The 18656-nt window shown below is 36.0% G+C and overlaps 1 protein-coding gene across 1 annotated transcript; it reads left to right on the top strand.

Moving 5' to 3' along the window:
- Positions 1-523: 523 nt before the first annotated feature.
- On the top strand, positions 524-18132 carry LOC102589445 (protein ACCUMULATION AND REPLICATION OF CHLOROPLASTS 3). The gene is made up of 16 exons (XM_006348439.2): positions 524-920; positions 2594-2652; positions 3544-3608; positions 4958-5092; positions 6239-6287; positions 6783-6895; positions 7059-7130; positions 7815-7925; positions 8197-8378; positions 11424-11681; positions 11780-11844; positions 12029-12426; positions 14229-14333; positions 14665-14802; positions 16641-16807; positions 17701-18132. The coding sequence occupies exons 1-16, from the start codon at positions 577-579 to the stop codon at positions 17771-17773; spliced, it is 2334 nt and encodes a 777-aa protein (XP_006348501.1). The 5' UTR covers positions 524-576; the 3' UTR covers positions 17774-18132.
- The last annotated feature ends 524 nt before the right edge of the window (positions 18133-18656 follow it).

Raw genomic sequence — 18656 nt, 5'->3', positions numbered from 1 at the left:
GTATCAACAAATACAATTGTATCAAGTTATATCAATGAATACAATTATGTCAAGTGTATTTATTCCTTGTGTATTTACTCTGTATAAGTGTATCAAGTGTATATATTCTTTGTGCATTCATTTTATATCAAGTGTATCAATAAATATAATTGTATCAAGTATATCAACAAATATAATTGTATCAAGTGTATCAACGAATATAACTATATTAACTGTAAATGAATACACTTGTATCAAGTGTATGCATTCTATATCACACGTTGTATGCTCTTTTCAGAATACGATTAATACAATATTATATTTCTCCTTCATTCATGCATACCGAGAGTTTAAATATGAAATCGAATAGACAAAAGGAAGAAGAGAGGTTTCCACCATCTCTCGCCAAATTTGTATCAGGCGAGAGATAGAAAGGGAGGGGACGAGAAAGGGAGAGAGGGGAGATCGAGGCGAGAGTTAAGGGACTAAATCGTATTTGTTAATAGTTTGAGGACCTCACTAGCATTTATTTCTAGATTTTTTTACCACCTTTTTCTTCTTCTTCCCCAAGTTTCCAATTGCTCTCTGCTTACTGCTATGGACCTTCTCCTTCCGATTCCGGCGAGGTTTACCACATTTTCACGCGCCTCCGTGTGTACTATTTCTCCGGCCAATCCTTTCAATTCCAACTCACTTACATACCGGAGGGTTAGAACTAGAGTGAATCCAGTGCGAGTGGTAACGAACTCGAATTTCAACAGCAGAGATAGTAATAATTGTGAAGTGAATTGTGAAGATGATGATATTGAGGAGGGAGACGGCTTGAAGAATGTGTGGGAAGAGACTGAGTTTGTGGAGGTATTTGGAATTGGAAGCAGGAAAGATGCTCTGCTTGAATTCTGCTTGGCTTCACCTTCTCTTTCTCCGGCTTTGAGATTTTGGTATGCTTTTTGAATTATTAATTTTCGACTGTTATATTTTTTCCCCGATTATTGTTAAGAGTATTAAATTATGCGCCGTGCATATACACTATCCTCATCAGACACCACTTGTAGGATTGTTGTTGTTTGTTTCTGAATTGTTTTAGCCTATTTGAAAAGCATATTTTTTTACCAATATTAGAGCATCAATTTGTAATTTGCCAACAACATACCCAGTGTAATCCACTTGTGGGGTGTGGGAAGGGTTGAGTGTACGCAAAACTTATCCCTACCTTTGAGATGTAAAGAGGTAGTTTTAGATAGACCCTTGACTCGAGGAAAAACATTTCAAAGCAGGTCGAAGAAAGAAATAGTGGAAGTGAAGATTTACCAAGTTCCAAAAGTGATTAAGGAAAAAACATACTTTTTCAGCTTATAAAAAACAACTTCTACTACTACTGCAAATCACTTTACTTTTTTCCTAAAAGCTTGGGCAGATGCCTCAACTCGATTTCCTAAAAGCTTGGGCTATTAATTTGATTGTGGTATGGAAAATATTGGAGTAATGGATGAGAAGGTAACTTGATGGAGAAAATATTCCATCAAAGTTTGAAAGTTGAATACTTTAATGAATTTTGATTCTTGAAAGCTGTGAAAATGGGGTAGAAGTGGAATGGTGTTTACATTTTGCTCGTTCCATAATGGAAAGAGTTTCGTAGTTGGACCGAAGGGAGTGGTAAATACAATTGATAGTTTATACATCCTCTCGTCTATAAGTTATATGAGATTTGAGCTGGGTGGTAAAGTCTGCGTTTTGATGCTTCAGAATTACATTTGTCTGATACACGACTTACATGTAAGCTGGGCATCAATTAATTACTTTCATGGCCTTTCCACCCTTGTTTTAACATTAAGAAGTTCAATGTTGTTAGGAACTTCTCGTATACTTAAGGAACACTAGTATGAAGTAAGTTTGACCCACTTCTCACCCTAACATACATGATACACCAGTTGTCCAATAAGTAGAAAAGGAGAGAAGTAGTACTTACCCGTTCAACAAAAAAGTAGCAAATGAGAAAAATGTGCAGTGTTTCTATTTATTTTTGTTATAGTGATGGTTCAGTTGTTCTCACCTCAGTAGCATTCTGTTAGTTGGATGTTGGGATTAAATGGATTGAGTTTCATTGTATAATGTCAATAATTGTGAAAGGGGAGGGATGCCAATGGACCAGAGTGCAATTTGCATGAAACTCTTTGCTATCCAACAAGTGATGGGGGAGAGAGTTGAGCCATGTGGAGAATAAATATTGGGTAATTGCTGAAAGTATTAGTAGTGCTTGGAAAGCTGGAAGAGAAAAAATGTAGGAGCATTTGACGAAGTGGAGTACCCAAATCATGATACAGGAAAAAGAATGTTCTTCTAGTTCCATTCATTTTGGTCCAAGGAAGCAATTCCTATTGGAATCTCTATTTAGTCATCTTTTTGGGAGGATCTCTGTGCTTTTTATGACATTTTTTGGAATTATCGAAAAAAGTAAAAGATAAATTGCCCTTTTTTTTGAGATAAGTAACAAGCTAAATTGGCTTCATTTTTTCCTAGAACGTAATGCTTTCTCAAAGCTAATCGTGTGAAACATAATTATGCAGTATTAATTTCTGAAATGTTGCCGATGTTCTTGTGATGATATGTACAGGAATATTCTCGTGAAAGACTCAGAGAAGGTGCTATTACAAGAGAAAGTGCCTATAGAAGGTGAAATGTTTTTTTTTTTTCCTTTTTTCCTTTTTGTTCTCCCTCTTCCATCTTCTTGCTCAAAATAGTATCTATCTTCATTCTTCTTGATATGGAAGTTGTCTGGGGATTAGTTGGTTGTTTTCTAGCACTTAATGAGAAGAAAAGTACAAGTCGCTAACCCAGTTGTTTCCATTGTAATTATATAGTTATCCCACGTATATCACCTACTCTTACATTGCCGGGTAGCATCTTTGTTGGGGGGAGCTGATGAGATGGTTGGTTTTGAGTGGGTAATGCCGAGCTCTGTGAAAGAAAATATGTTTAGCTGGGCTAGTAGAAGACAGGAGGAGATGCTGGGCATGTGAAGTTGCACCTTTAGCACTGATGTGAACCATATGGAGAGAGGAGAACAGGAGAGCTTTTGATGGAATAGAGCAAGATGTCGTACACTTGAGAAATAGCCTCTTTTCCCTTAGTTCTTTTTGGTGCACCCATGAAGTTACTTTTTGTATATATGATTGGGTGGCTTTCGTAGAAAATCATGTATTTTTGCAAGATTTTTTACTTGTTGGTGATACTTTTGTATACGGGCTAGTTAATGCTCTTTTGTTAATAATATTCTTACTTCATCTAAAATAATTAGTTATCCCACATGGGTTATGCAAGAGTTCTCAAAGAAGTTCATAAACATCTTGAGCAATTTCACCCAATGCCTTAAGGTGGTGGGTTGGATGCTTAGATTCTTCCCCATGCCAAGAGATCCTTACGCAGCTTTAAATTTCTTGATAACTTTTAAGATGAGTCAAGCTCTTAGATTGTCCAACTACTGTTCTGTCTATCTTATTCTTTGCTACCTCCTCCCATTCTATCTGTTATGAACTTAAGCTTTTCTCATAACTTCTTTTGCAGATGTTCCTGCAAGAATTGTGGAAGTTCCATCAGCAATAAATTCATGTTCCAAAGCAGTTATACTTGTTTGTACATTCCTCAACTCTTATCCCTAAGATCTTTTATTACCAGTGATTATTGAGTAAAGGTACTAGCTAATGTGAATTTAATGAAAACATTCACTTGGATGGGTAACAAAGGACGGTGTTCCTTTGTTTTCTGCTAAGGCAGTCATGAGTAGAGAACAAGAGTCAGGAAATGCGTAGGTGGTCATGAATTAGATCAGGGACCAAGGATTGCTCTGTTCTTGAACAAAATTTTGTGTCTATATCTTGAGTTTAGTATCTATTACTTCCCTGCTTGTGAAAGTAACTTCAGCATCTATATATATAGAGGGTTAAAGTATTGTGGTATTAGAATGGCATTAGAGCAAACACATGCATGATATGCAGTGGCTACAATGATTTTCTAGTTTAGAGGATACTACTTAGACTTCAACATAAGGTTTAGTTGTATGAATATCTAAGAAATCATATCTGAAGTCTGTCCAGCATTGCAGCAGATGAGTAACAAAGAGGTGAAAGAAGAGAAACATTAGGAATCTTCCCTTGAGTTCTTCCTTAAGGTATTTGAAGAAGCTGCAGCACTAGAAACTAATTTTATAAATCTTAGAACATGTTTCAAAGAGTAAGCAATTAGACATATATGCTTCGCCTTACTTCCTCCTGTCTACCTAAGTTAACAAGTGCCTTTTAAACCTTCACGAATGCTGGAATATGTACTGTAGCCATAACCTGATCAATCCTCCATTTTGAGTTGCTGAGAAGTACCTTGATAAACCACTGAACCAAGTACTGGCATAATTTACGTCACAAGCTACACAGTGCTACTATGACCAACGATGCTTGAACCATTAAGCTCCTATAAAGATATTGTTGCTTTTGAATGTCTTTAGCTACAATGCTACTTTATGTTTAGGGTCGGATCCTTTCTTACAAAGAAATGTGGATGATTTCTACCTTAAGAGACCTCAAGTTTTTGTAGCTAAAGAGATGCAGAAATCTGTTTTGCCTCTGATTTACCTTTGCTTTCAAATAGATACTGTCCTATCGAACAGTTTGATAGATAAGTCAGAATTGTATTTTTTTCGAATTTTTGAGAGTATTGAATGAAATCTTTAGCAAAATAAGAACGGAAGAAGTTGAATTGGCTTCACTTAGTAATGATAAAGTCAACTGAAATATCAGTCTGGAGTCTTGCAACTTTTAATTACGGCCGATAATTTTTTTGAGAAACTATGCCTGTGCTAGTATAAAAGGAAATGAAAATTTGGAAGACCTGTAAAGAAACATTTTCTTTTTGACCATCTCAATTTCAGTTGCTTTAATTATTTTTTTTATAGCCGAAATTGTTGTTTTCTTTGTTGCTTCTTTAGGTGGCTAGTGCAGCTTATGGCACCGATCATGTCCCAGCACTTGATATTATAAGGAAATTAAAGTCCACAAATGGACTAGCCATCGGCATCATCCTGAAACCTTTCAGCTTTGAAGGACGAAGGCGCTATGATGAGGTATTATACTTTTTTTTTTGGGAAATGATGCTGCTGAATAAATCTTTTCGTGGAAGGATATTAGGCGAAAAAAGACGAAGAACGAAATTGATTCATGAACGAAGCAATTTTATTTTAAAATCCTCATTGGTTGTATAGAATACGAGCCATTTGACCAGTGTTCGGGAAAGCGAGCACTTCATCGCTTTAAGCGGTGAAGCGAAGCGAGGGTTCAGCGCTTCAGCTGGTGAGGCATGTGAAAAGAAGGGGCCGCTTCTGGGATAGAAGTGCGATGTGACCAGAAGCAGCAAAGCGAGAAAAGCAGCGCTTTTATTTTTTTAAAATTATAAGTGATCGATTTTAAAGAATAAAAAGAGTTGCGACTTACCTGGTCCTTAAGAAATCAGAATAATTAGGTTTCAGTGTACTCTTTCCTTCCAGTACTTTTTCTCTTTTCTTTCTTCTTGTTCTTCTTCTTCTTTCTGGTGCAGTGACACTGCTAGCCTAGGATTTTTCTTCTTTCTTTCTACTCTGTTCATTACTCTGTTTTCCTTTTTCCTGTTTAGCTTTGATTATTAAAATTATATGTTGCTGATTATTTTTTTCTCAGATTAAATTATATATTGCTGAATTGTTTTGTTTCTTAACAATGACTGAAATGTTGTTAAATTTTTTCTTAACAGTGATAAAAATATAATGTTGATTATTTTTCTTAAATCTTGTCTGCGATTAAAAATGGCTGACCCGGCATGAAAATACGGGGAAAAAAGTTAGGGAGACCAATAGGACAACAATTGTATGTCTGTTTTGTGACAAGACAACTAAAGGGGAACCTTCTTTTAGTTTTTAATATGAATTTTTGCTTATATATTTTGTCTTTATTTATTTTTGTCTTTTTTCTTTTAAATTGTGCTTCACTTCAATGAAGTGAGCTCGCTTCGCTTCACTTAAAGCCTGAAGCAAGACCTTGTCGCTTTTTTCCGCTTCGTTCTCCCCTAAACACTGCATTTGACAATGTTGTATGGACTAACAATTTGTTGTCCTACTTTAAAGTAATGAAGATACCCGAGATACACATATTGTACATGTCATACCTGTCAAAACATTTTCACAATATTACCAGCCTTGTCTTCGACCAATATTTTTTATGGTTCATCCTATTTACAGGTCACAGATTTGATTGACAGACTTCAAAAGCATGCAACCATTTGTATAGGTCAGTTGAACTTTGCATATTACTGTTTTAGCTTATCTGCAGTTCATACAAATTGATGATACTAATAACATAGGAGGTCGTTGCTTCTACACTGTTCATTTAGTGCACACTCATCCATTCGAAGTCTTAACGAGCACATGTCTACTTCACTATTACTTTAATTACATGCTGTTGAAGCTTTGCATGGCTACAAAAGTTATTGAGATCAATTTAATTGATTATTTGTGAAAATTAACAGCTTTGCTAGTAATGGTTCAACTATTCTGAAATTGAGCTTTAATTCCTGAATGCATAATATGATGTTTTTTTGAAGATTGGGTGTTGTTTGTAGAGAATCATATCTTTTTTTAGGTTTTACTACTTATTGGTACACTTGTATGCGGGCATTTTTGTGCCCAAACCTCTAACAAAATTTATTACTTTATAGAAAGAAGAGTTTGTTAGCAACTCTGCCATTGTTCCAAAATTGTGATGTTTGTTTATTTGGGTTTGCAGTTATTGACACTGATGGTCTCCTCAAAAAAGATCTTTTAACTCTTGATGAAGCTTTGAAGACTTCATATAATGCTGTTCTGATGGCTGTTAATGCCATTTCAATTCTTATGTCTGTAAGTTGTTTTTTCTTCCAATAAATCTCTTGAGGTTTTTTTCCTCTCTTTTCCTTTTCTTCTTTTTACTGCTTTCTGGCTCTTGTTTTCTTAGTCCTTTTACAACTTTTGATTAATGAATTTATCTAATATCTGTCTCTCTGTAAACTTGCAACAATAACAGGAGGACCACATAAAGCTTTTAGATGCGACAGATTATGGTACAAAAGAACTGAGTGGTCCAGAGCTAATAAAAGTAAGAACTATAGTCTTATTTTGCATAATTAAGTTGAATTGCTGATAAAATGGATTTTTATTTGGAGTGTGTTATCTCTAGTAGTTCATGTACAATAAGTTCTTATCCTTGGAAATCGCGGTTATGTACAACTTAGTGAAGTTCTTCACTCTTGAGGCAATATTTTTGGTTGTCTTTCAACTTTTGTAAAGGTTGAAAATTGCACCTTCTGTTAGTTCTTAGTAAAGGAGTCACTTAATAGGAGTTTAGATGACTTCATAAAAAAATAAGAGTTGAAATGAATTCTTGGAAGAATGGAAAGAAGGAAGAAAAAAATGAAGAAAAGGAGAAGAAGATTCATGAGGAGGAGAAGGAACAGAAAGTAAATTCATTCACCTTGTATTCAGACAACAACAGCATACCCATTGTAGTCCCACAAGTGTGGAGAAAGTAAATTCATTCACCTTGTATTCAGACAAATTGAATTAGATCTTATTGGTGAGCAGAAGAAGAAATTAGTGGATGTTGAAGTAATATACTCTAGATAAAAAAATTGGACCATTTCAATCCAAAAGTTCTTTAAAGTGGACCCCTTTCTCTTGGTGCATTGAACCAAATGAATTTTGAAGATTCTGTTGCGGAACTTCATACATTTTCTTAAGTTTTTTGTCTGCTCAAATTAAAGGCTAAAGTGATTATTTTCAGATTCTTGAAAGCTACAAAGAGGCAAAAACTGGATTTGGAGCTGGCTACAATGTTGAAACTTCAATTCTGCGAGCTGTATACGACTGCCCATTCCTTGGTTTGGGAGTAAAGGTCAGAAATAGTTCAACTACTTGTTAGCGTATATGCTTTCCTTTCCCATCCATCCACATACTTGACAGCTAGTAATTCCTTCTTTGAACTTATGACTTCAATCAAGTTTATTATATCCTTTTAAATTAATCACTTCTTTCACAAGTTTTATTGAAGGTATTTCCTGTAAACTATTATGATTTCTCTCTCTATCTCTGTCTCTCTCTCAACCTTGTGGTCTTTTGGCCTCCATTTTGATGCCTTTATCCTTTTTGCTTATGTTCTTTGTCAGGGGTCAAATGGTGTGGTTATATGCATCATTGCAAGTTCAGGTGTTGTAAGTTCCAGTGATGTGCGTAGCATCTTGCGCACGTTTCGCCAAACTACTGGATGTAATGGAGACATTGTGATATCAATTGTCCAGGAAGCCAATATGGAGCCAAATTTAATAGTTACTACTATAGTGACATGTGGGTAAGTTGTCTTAACGAATGCTGAGCCAAATTCTATCCTCATCTTTTTGTTAGAGTTGTTATAGCTGTTTTATGAGATCTATCTTGTTTAGGACTTGCTACTCTACAAATAGATCCTCCTGTACTTTGCTTCTGGCACTTGATGAATGTGCATTATATGAATTGATCTCCTCATTATAGGGTAGTCACCTGGGACACGTGGGTGGTGGGATGATGATGACGATTGTGAACTGAGCTGTAATTGTTCTGTACAAGATGGTTAAGAGGAGTAACTTATCAAAGGGACACCAACAACATAACCAGTGTAATCCCATAGGTGGGGTCTTGCCGTCTTGGAAGGGTAGAGCGTATGCAGACCTTACTCTTACCTCGTGGAGGTAGAGAGGCTGTTTTAGAAAGATCCTTAGCTCAAGTATCACATATCAAAGTAGTTTGAAAAAAATATTTACAAAAGTAAAAAGGACACAACAAATAATAGGGAAAACATTATATAGCTTTCAAAAAACAAGGAATAGTAACAATAGCCATATAATGCGATAAACAAAGCACAGGAAGCAACGGGTAGTAACAGAAATCGTAGGAGTTAGGACAAGAAACTACGAGAATAATGCTACTACTACTGGTATGAATGTAAAAATAGGTATGGTGCACCAAACTACCATCAGATCTATCTTGATGGAAAGCGAGACAACACTCAACTACCTACTAACCTTCTACCCCAATATGTGACTTCCATATCCTCCTATCTAAGGTCATGTCCTCGCCTCCTCGGTAAGCTGAAGATGTCACTTATCACCTCTACCCATACTTCTTTCGTCTACCTCTACCTCTCAAATCTACCAGTCAACCTGTCACACTTCCTCACTAGGGCATTTGTGCATCTCCTCTTCACATGCTCAAACCATATCAGCCTAGCTTTCCTCATCTTGTCTACCACAGAGGTCACTCCCTCCTTGTCCCGGAACCTTCATTCCTAATCTTATCTCTGCTAGTATGACCACACATTCACCTCATTTCCCTAACTCTCATCTTTTGAAAACGAGAGTTCTTAACTGGTCAACACTTTGCACTGTACAACATAGTTGGCCTAACCACTACTATGTAGAACTTATCTTTAAGTTTTAGTGGTACATTCTTATCACACAGGACTCCAGGGGCGAGCCTCGATTTCATGCACCCTGCACCAATACGATATGTGACATCATCAACTTATCAAAGGGAAAAACTAAGAAAATTGCTTTAAGATATCAATAGCAGTTAACTACATATGTTGTTGACATCATTAAAAATGTTACTATTCAGAGACCACTATAGGAGAGATATCTGGAGTTACTTATTGTACTAGAGACCTTTGTAGTTTCAAGCTGCAGGAAGTTCCTCTTAGTTCCAGTTAGATGGAGAGGATGTTAATGCCAGCTACTTATGCATCTTACATTATATTTTGAAGTATCAGAAGAATGTTGTAAACACATCGCTGTCAATCAAACTGATGGCATGAGCTATAAGAGTAGATACTAAAGTTTCCTTTGAATAAAGGATATCTCATCTTTTAGCACATAGTACATTAACAGTGCGTTAGAGAAGTGTAGAGTGACTAGTATATCATATATCAGGTACACGAGGAGGAACCATAAGATTGCTTCCATTATTCTCTAAATTCCTCATATGTATTGTCAAGGATCTTAGAGTTTTTTTTCAATCTGTCTACACGCCACGACTTTAGTAGTTAAGCATCATTAGTACCAGAGGATGTAGGATCTTTAAATCTATAGAAGCTTAGGAACTCTTTAATATTTATATTGTTGTTTGTTGGACCATCAGTGTTGTAGAATTTTCCTTTTCCAGTGGGCAAAGTGGCAAACTACAGCACCAAGTTGACCGGAAATGTTCATACTTTCTGTGGTCTAATTTCTTTGGACACATAGGAGTCTATGAAGTCCCTGTACATTGTCAAAGTCATTTACAAAAAATCCTAAGCTAAGGATAATGCCGTATCCGTAAAAGCATCTATAATTTCTTTTTTGTACAAATTGTCAGAAATATATATAAAAGGATAGTCCTTCCTCTCCCCTTGTGTCTCTGACCCTTGCAATAGGTTACTGCAGCTTTCAAACTGTCTGTCGTTGGTCATTTTACCGCAAATCAGTTTTAAGAACACGCCATATCTGACATATATAACCATATTGCAGCTCTGATTTTTTCTTGGTGCTTTGGTTAAAAAAAAAATGTTGCCGGCAAAATATATTTTCAATTTTTTTCCACCTGTTTCTGAAACAAACACTACTTGATCCTCTGTCGCCTGCGTCACTTCCATCACATCCCCATTCCTGTCCAATAAATATATGGTTTCTTTTTATTTCTTTTAAGGAAATTATCCTTACATAAGGGCCCTATTAATGATATATGGAGCTAGCTAGAACTTCTGAAACAAGTAGTATTCTAGCTCTAAATAAAAATTAAGACTCTCTAACTAGAAAAATGATAAGAAATAGTGATAATGTCTTTTATGGTTCAGTATAAATTTTTTTTAACTGAATGATACCAGGATTCTGTGTTCTTGCCTTATAGGTAAGTGTAATGTACAGTCTTTTATTCACTACAAATGCATGTTGATACTGTAATTCTTGGAATATGATATCCTAACTTGACTCAAATATGTATTAAGCTCTATTTCCTTGCTTATTATAGAATGTGATCAACTGATCAAAGAAGAATATGCATTTGGAATTTTCCTGCTAGGTGCAAATTTTCCTTTTATTGAGAGGAAGTCTTTCTTTATTTTATGTGCTTTACTGACTAATCAGTGAATGTCTAGTGCCTGCTATTGGTTGATATCAGATACTGGAATTGTATCCTCTTGCCTTTTTTTGTTTTTGTTTGTGTGCATGTATACTGTGTGTTTCTTTCCGTCTGGTTCCATTATTTGTTGGCACACTATTCACTTCAGATGTTATATCAAATGATTTGCTATAGAGTTCAACCTGTTCTTTTAGCGAATTCGCACTACTATCTAAAATCCTAATTCTTGAGTATTTATTATTCGTAGGTATGCTACACAGGAACCATCTGAAAAAAGTAGCTTATTGTCTAGACTAGCGCAACATATTCCTTTCATTTTTAATATCCTTAAGAAGCCAGACCCACCACTTCAAACTGCCAAAGAAAGTGAAATTGATGAGAGTCCAGAAACTTCTGATATGGCAGAAATTGTTTCTATGGATAATGCACCTGAGGATATGTCCATCTATTCTGGGGAACTGCCGGCATTATTTCCTACCAATGGTGAAGAAACATCCTTTTTGAGGTCTTCTTCTACTCTTTTAGAACTATCTAAGTTCACCTTTGATATCATTCTTGGACGTCTTATTGTGCTTGCTCTTAGAGAAATTTGTTGCTATGCAGAGATTATAATAATGTCTCTGATGAAAGGAAGATTGAACTGTCAAATTTTGACATTGCAACTGAAGGTACATAATTATTTTTGTTTTAGGTAGACTCAGTTTTTCATGCCGTAGCATCTTGACATGAATGCAATAAATATTCATCAATTGCAATAAGATTAAAGTGGACAACAAGTTTTATTAGATAAGCGAATCAAAGTTATGAGCTTATAATGGAATAGTGAAATCTTGACCAGATTGAATTTTGCAGCACCTCTTGTTTTCAAAAGAGAGCTGCTCACAAGATGGAATCCGGGGCCAGGAAAAGACACTTCAGAAGGCTTAGCTACAGAAGGGACCGAGAACTTGGAAGCCAAAACCACTGTTGACAATACCAGCACCTACAAGCTTCCAGTTGGTGTAAAGCATAAAGAACAGTTGCAAACTAGTCCAGGTTCCTCAAACTCAAGAAATTCAGGGAGGAAATCTGAAGAAAGTAGAGGTGCACAGCCTAGAGATATCTCAAATCTATCTCAGGATGAAGTGGATGAAGAATACAGCGAAATTATTTCAGATGTTTACAACTCTAACCTTTCCTTAATTGAAAAAAGCTATGCCAGTGCCCCAAAAAGGAAAGGAGTTCTGTCTACTCGGGCAGCCTCTATGCTGGTAAATAGCCTATTTTTTTTCGTAACTATCATTTTATTAATCACCAAGTGTAACAAATTACAAAGCCATAGCTCACTATCACAGCAGCTATCAACAGTATCTATGCTCTATAACCTTACTCCAATTAACTAGAAAAGTAAACACTGTACTATACGTCTAGTTCTAATTGTAGCTCTCACGTTACGTACAAAAGCTATTTCTCTTGCTATTCAATCTGGCATCCTACACTTTCTCTAAAAGATCCTTTGGTTCCTCTCAATCCAAATGGCATGTATGACTTCAGTGCTAATCATCTTGAATAACTGAGCCTCTTTGGATTTCCCGTTGGACTTCCTGATTATTCAATCTTGGTAGTGATCCCAGTTGGTAGCAGTGAAGGTGTTTCTTTTCATCCATCTCATTACATCAGCCCACAGCTGCTTAGTAATTGACAGTGAACAAATAGATGCTCCCTGGTTTCCTCAAAAGCTTGACAGAGATTACATGTTGTGTCCACAGTCGGACCCCATTTGAGTAGTCTATCTGCTCTGAGTATCTGAGTAATCTCCCCTAAACCTGCATCCATAGTGTAAACCTAGCCTTTGGTCTCGCGTTGTTGTCAAACATCAGACATTCCACGTTGCTCTAGGACAGTCACCTAGCATCTGAAGATACACCTGTTTTGTTAAGCTGCCATTCTTGGAAATCCTCTGAACATAGTGCATGTATTGCTTCATTTCCACAATTTTCCTTAACAGCCAGCTTGCTTGAGCTGGAATTCGTAGGTCATTCCATTGTTGTCCTTTCATGTAGTAAGAATGGATCCACTTTATCCACATATTATCTGGCCTATGGGCCAGGTCCCAACAAGCTATGGTCAGTGCAGCCTTATTCCACAAAGCCAGATTGATCAGCCCCAAACCTCCTGCAGACTTAAGAAAACAGCTCTTTTCCCAGCCTCCCGGGATACCAAAGCAATCGTAGTGATGATATTAGTGCCATACCAAAGATTACTCCTAAATAAGATTCAATAGCCTAATTTTAGACTTTTAGTGCTGTACATAATCAAATTTAACTTTATCATAAAAAAACTTGCCAATTTAGATATGGTTATAAGTTGCTTAGAAATAGTTCAGTAGATAATTACACAAACTTCTTTCTACATTATAGTTTATAATCAATTGTCTCAAGTTTCTTTAAATTTGATAATTTTGATGGAGTGTTAGATTAGTTGGTGGAATTGTGCATTTTCCCCCCACTTATCTAACTGATCTATATGCAACAGATACCTTATGAATTAGAAATGATGGATACTGTTTCTAATTATGAAGAAAATTAGAGGTGTTATATCAACTTCTGCTGTTGATTATTTACAAATGCAAATTTATGTTCTGGTAAATGGGCCTCAATACAAGTAGGAAACCAAGAAAAGGAAATGTAAATGTTAATGACTTACTGGATCTTATTCATTTTTCTTTACTCAATCATAAGGGTAGGTTGTCTATGTCACACCCCTTGGGGTGCGGCCTTCCCCGGACCCTGCTAACGCAAGATGCTTTGTGTACCGGGCTGTCCTTTTTACGCAATCATAAATCACTTGTGGGTCCGTGATTTCACTGAGCAATTATGAATTTGTGTTTTGGTGCTTGTCCATAGATGAAGCTGTAGGACACCAGATCCATTTTCTTCTCCCTCCACCTCAAATTTATCCATGTATAGAGGAAGCTAGACATCTTAGTGTGTTGGTTGGTTATATGACAAGGTAGAATTACGTCGGAGAGTTTTGATGCAAAGTTAAATATATTTTTTATCATCATACTCAGGAAGCTGAACGGGATTCAAAAAAGAAGTGGATTCCTGTAGTTGAAATGAAATACAGGGGAGGTATATACAGAGGTCGCATTGAAGGAGGCCTTCCAGAAGGAAAGGTACTTTGATCTATCTATTACAGTCTCAGAAGACCTGTTTTCTGGGTTACTTTTTTTTTTCGACGTACAGTGCAAAACAGTTTTTTTCTTTTACCAAAGTATTATGAAACATCTTTTTGAATAATTTCAACATAAAATTTTATGATTTCTAGTACTTTTAATATACTTTAGCAGTACGTAAACTTTATTTAAAAAAAATCGTTATCTGAATTTACACTGTAGATTAGATGCATTGACCTTCATGCTCTGAACCCTGCCGCTCAACTTTGGGATGATGAGTATATTTTTTTTCTCGTGTTTGTCCGGATGAAGTGAATTTTGAATTCTATAGGGCTGCCTGTCTCTTGAAGATGAAAGCAAATACGATGGTATGTGGCGCTACGGGAAGAAGTCAGGGTTGGGTACATTTTACTTCAATAACGGTGATACTTATCGGGGTTCATGGAGAGATGATCTCATGCATGGAAAGGTACTAATAATCCTTAAGTGCTTTTCAGAGTTTGATAGTTCTCTATTAATTTACTATACAAAAACTAGTGTGGGTGCACTTCTGCTGCACGTTATCAGCTTCTCATTCTATATTTCCTGATGTTTCAGAAAGTTATAGTATTTCAACACATCATGGATTCCCTCAGTTAATGAAAAAATTCTGTTAACTTTATTAAAAAAAAAACACCATGGATAGTGCGACACCTTTTCAAAATAGACCAACCAGCATGCAAAAGAGGCTTCCTTGGCACACACGTGGACTATAGTAGAAAAAGAACCCGAGAGCTTTTTGAGAATGTGGAAACTCGTTTGTGCATTAGAAGAGCGTGTTGGTTTTTGGTCAAACTTTTTACCTACTATATAGTGCGACACCTTTTCGAAATAGACCAACCAGCATGCAAAAGAGGCTTCCTTGGCACACACGTGGACTATAGTAGAAAAAGAACCCGAGAGCTTTTTGAGAATGTGGAAACTCGTTTGTGCATTAGAAGAGCATGTTGGTTTTTGGTCAAACTTTTTACCTACTATATTTACGTTTGGAAGACTGGGTGTCTCTTTTAAGGATCATGTTTGAGATTATCCACTTTCTGCATACTGGTTTTGTATATCATACTCCCATTTACATCAATAAATTCTTACTTCATCAAAAACAAACCAGACTCTATCCAAATTATTCCCATTATTTGCTTTTCAATCATCAATTGAGTTGAACTTGATAACAATTGTTTTCAAGAATTCTGAAGTATTTTGGAGAAATACTTTGTATTTGTGGTATCTTTCGTGTAACTTCTGGATCTGTGCCAATTCATCCGTGTTTGGTTTCATAATGAGAATTGGTGAAGTTGATTCTTTGAGAATGGTAGCAGGTATTATAAACTTCAATAGAAAGGCAGTGATGGGTGCCATATTTACAAACACAAGACAGCTCTATTGCATCCTTGATTCTTCTTTCAAGGATTCTAAAACTTCCAAAAATGATACTGAATGATCTGTATAATTTTCATTACACCAAAAGTGAAAAAATAAAATACAATTCAACTCGGATCTTTTGGGTAGAATTATATCTATTCCGAAACATCTAGAGTTTCTTTCCTTCCAGATGGTCCACCATATGCATGTAGGAATTATTCTCCATCTAATTGTGGCTGATACATCTGCCCGAACTGTTTCAACATGCCAACAACTCACTAGTTGATCTTGGCATTATCCATTGAACGCCTATCAATTAAGGAAGATCTGACGCAGCTAGCTAGTGATGACATCTTCGTTTTTCATTCCATTCTCTTGGAACAACGAGCCTAAATGTATAAATTGTTTGCATCTTGGCACCGCAATCCTATCTAGTCTCTTTTACCTTAACATCGCTCTTCTCATGCTTACTAAGCTAGCAGTGCATGTATTCAGCCATACTCTACTTGTCCTAAAACCACTACTCTCAGAAATGATTCTCCATAGTTCAATTTTTTGGTCGACAACCTTGTTGATTTCGTCAATTAACTTAATATGGTCAGCAAATAGCATGCATCATGAGACCTCATCTTGTGTTGTGTTGAACAAGTAGGGGTTCAATGCCGATCCCTATTGTAGACAACTATTATGGGAAACTCCTTTGTATCTCCTACTACTGTTCTCATGCTAGTGATGTCTTTTTTGTGTTTCGGTCTATGATAGTTTATTTAGTAATGTTCAAATAAAAATTTGTAGATGCCGTGGATATCACTAGTCAAGCAGATTTTGCACACTTTCCTTTCTCTGGAAAAGTTTGGATCGTCCTAGCTGTCATTGTCTAAACAAATAACATTCTTTAACTGTATATAGGGATGGTTTTACTTTCATACTGGGGATCGATGGTTTGCGAACTTCTGGAAGGGAAAGGCTAATGGAGAAGGCCGTTTCTATTCCAAACTTGGTGATGTTTTCTTTGGTCACTTTAAAGATGGATTGCGCCATGGTCAATTTCTTTGTATCAACATTGATGGGACGAGGTATGTTTGTTTAGTTCTCAACTTTTCTAATTCAGGCATCGTTTTTACACCTTAAAATATAAAAGGTGAACTTGAATTTAAAGTTGGGTTAACGCTGAAATAATGCTCATTTCCTAATTGAAATAGGCAACATTGTGTGATTTACCGTCTTAAATCATACATCTTTTGAAGTTCCTAGGCTTGCATGACTCAAATTTCTGCAGTACGTCTGTCCGTCATAAAAACAGAGTTAAGGCTCCATAGTTCTTCCAATTATAAACCTAGGATATAAGGTGAAGAGAGGTTCATGCTAATACCAGCCGATTGCAGAAATTTGTCTCATCCTTCATTCCTTGAACTCCCGTCCATGCCAAATGTGTTACCTTATGTTTTTATTTTTCAGAATTTGATGTACGTTTCATTCTGCATATTTACGTTTACATGAACTAGTTCTCTGATATCTGCATATAAATTTCATTTAAAATTGGGAATAGTGCAATGCTTAGACACTCGATATTGATATACAATGGCTGTGGGTTTAGGAGGAGTTAGTGAAGGGACTAACACAGAGTCACAGACTATTCTCCTAATCGATAACCTATATGACAAATGTATCAAGCACCCTGTTAGGTTGCTAACTCGTTACATGTCTGAGGTGGATGAACCAACCCCTTGGCACCAGATGAACCAAGTTGATTGTACATCTGTATCGGGTTTCACCTTTTTTTTACCGGTAGTGCTAGCTGAATTTTGATCTATTTGACTCGTTGTGACCAAGAAGCTGGTACACTAATTTGACTTATCTTTCTCGATCTTCATGATTTCTGGGCTCTTCTATGATGCTTACACAAGTACTCTTTTTCTATTGTTAAGTACACTTCTTATGTTATTAATGTAATCCTCATGTTCTATAGGAGTATTGAGGAATGGGATGAAGGCATTCTTCAAAGCCGAAAGAATTTGGATTCTGACGCAGAAACCGGGTAGACTATCTGGCGTATCTGTGAAAATATGTGATCCTTCGTCCGTTCATGGTGTCCTTGAGAAACAAATGGCAGAAGAATATCAACCGAGGGCGGGCGGGTGCCTCTTAGAAGAGTTTTCTGCAACCAGCTTCAATGATCATAACAACTTAGCAGTAGCAGTAGCAGCAGCAGCAGCTCAAAATATTATATGACATTATCAGTAAAATACTATATGAACATCCTCTAAGCATTTGGTTCTTTATATGTGTAGTGGTGAAATCCAAATTGAAAATCTCCAATTCTAACAGATCTTGTATATAATGTAAATAGTAATTTAAGTATCTTTTTACATCAAGGGGCATTATCTCTTGTTGATTTTTATTTTTTTTGTTTTTATTTGCAGCACCTTGTATATTTTGGAGTTTCATGTTGTTAATTCTTATCGAAACAGAGTCGATAGCATATAATTCAAATAATTCGTGGACTAATAATACCATGAAAACTAAGATAATTTTAAATTCTTATTTCGTGACATATAAATTTCAATACAAAAAATAGTGAGTATCATTTGATGTATTGTCACTAAGGGATACACATATTTTGAATAATTTATGAACTAATACAAATGAAAAATAGAGATAATTTTGAATTTTGAATTCTTGTTTCATGACACAAACTCCAAAAAAGGGACGTCCGCCTTTTGTGTGCTAATACTCACAAAAATTTGAGACAATTCTAAATTTCAATTTTGTGATAGGATTTTAGGCACTTTTTTTAGAAAATCTTTACAAGATAATGATTGGTGCCACTTTTTAGCATTTAGGGGTCACTAAATAGTAATTAGGCAATTTTTATTTTTATTTTCGTTTTTCGCGTGTTAAGTACATGAACTTTTGGGTGATATG

This window comes from Solanum tuberosum, unplaced genomic scaffold (assembly GCF_000226075.1).
Source record: "Solanum tuberosum cultivar DM 1-3 516 R44 unplaced genomic scaffold, SolTub_3.0 scf00098, whole genome shotgun sequence".
NCBI classification, from domain to species: domain Eukaryota; kingdom Viridiplantae; phylum Streptophyta; class Magnoliopsida; order Solanales; family Solanaceae; genus Solanum; species Solanum tuberosum.
This window is presented reverse-complemented; position numbering and strand designations above follow the sequence as displayed.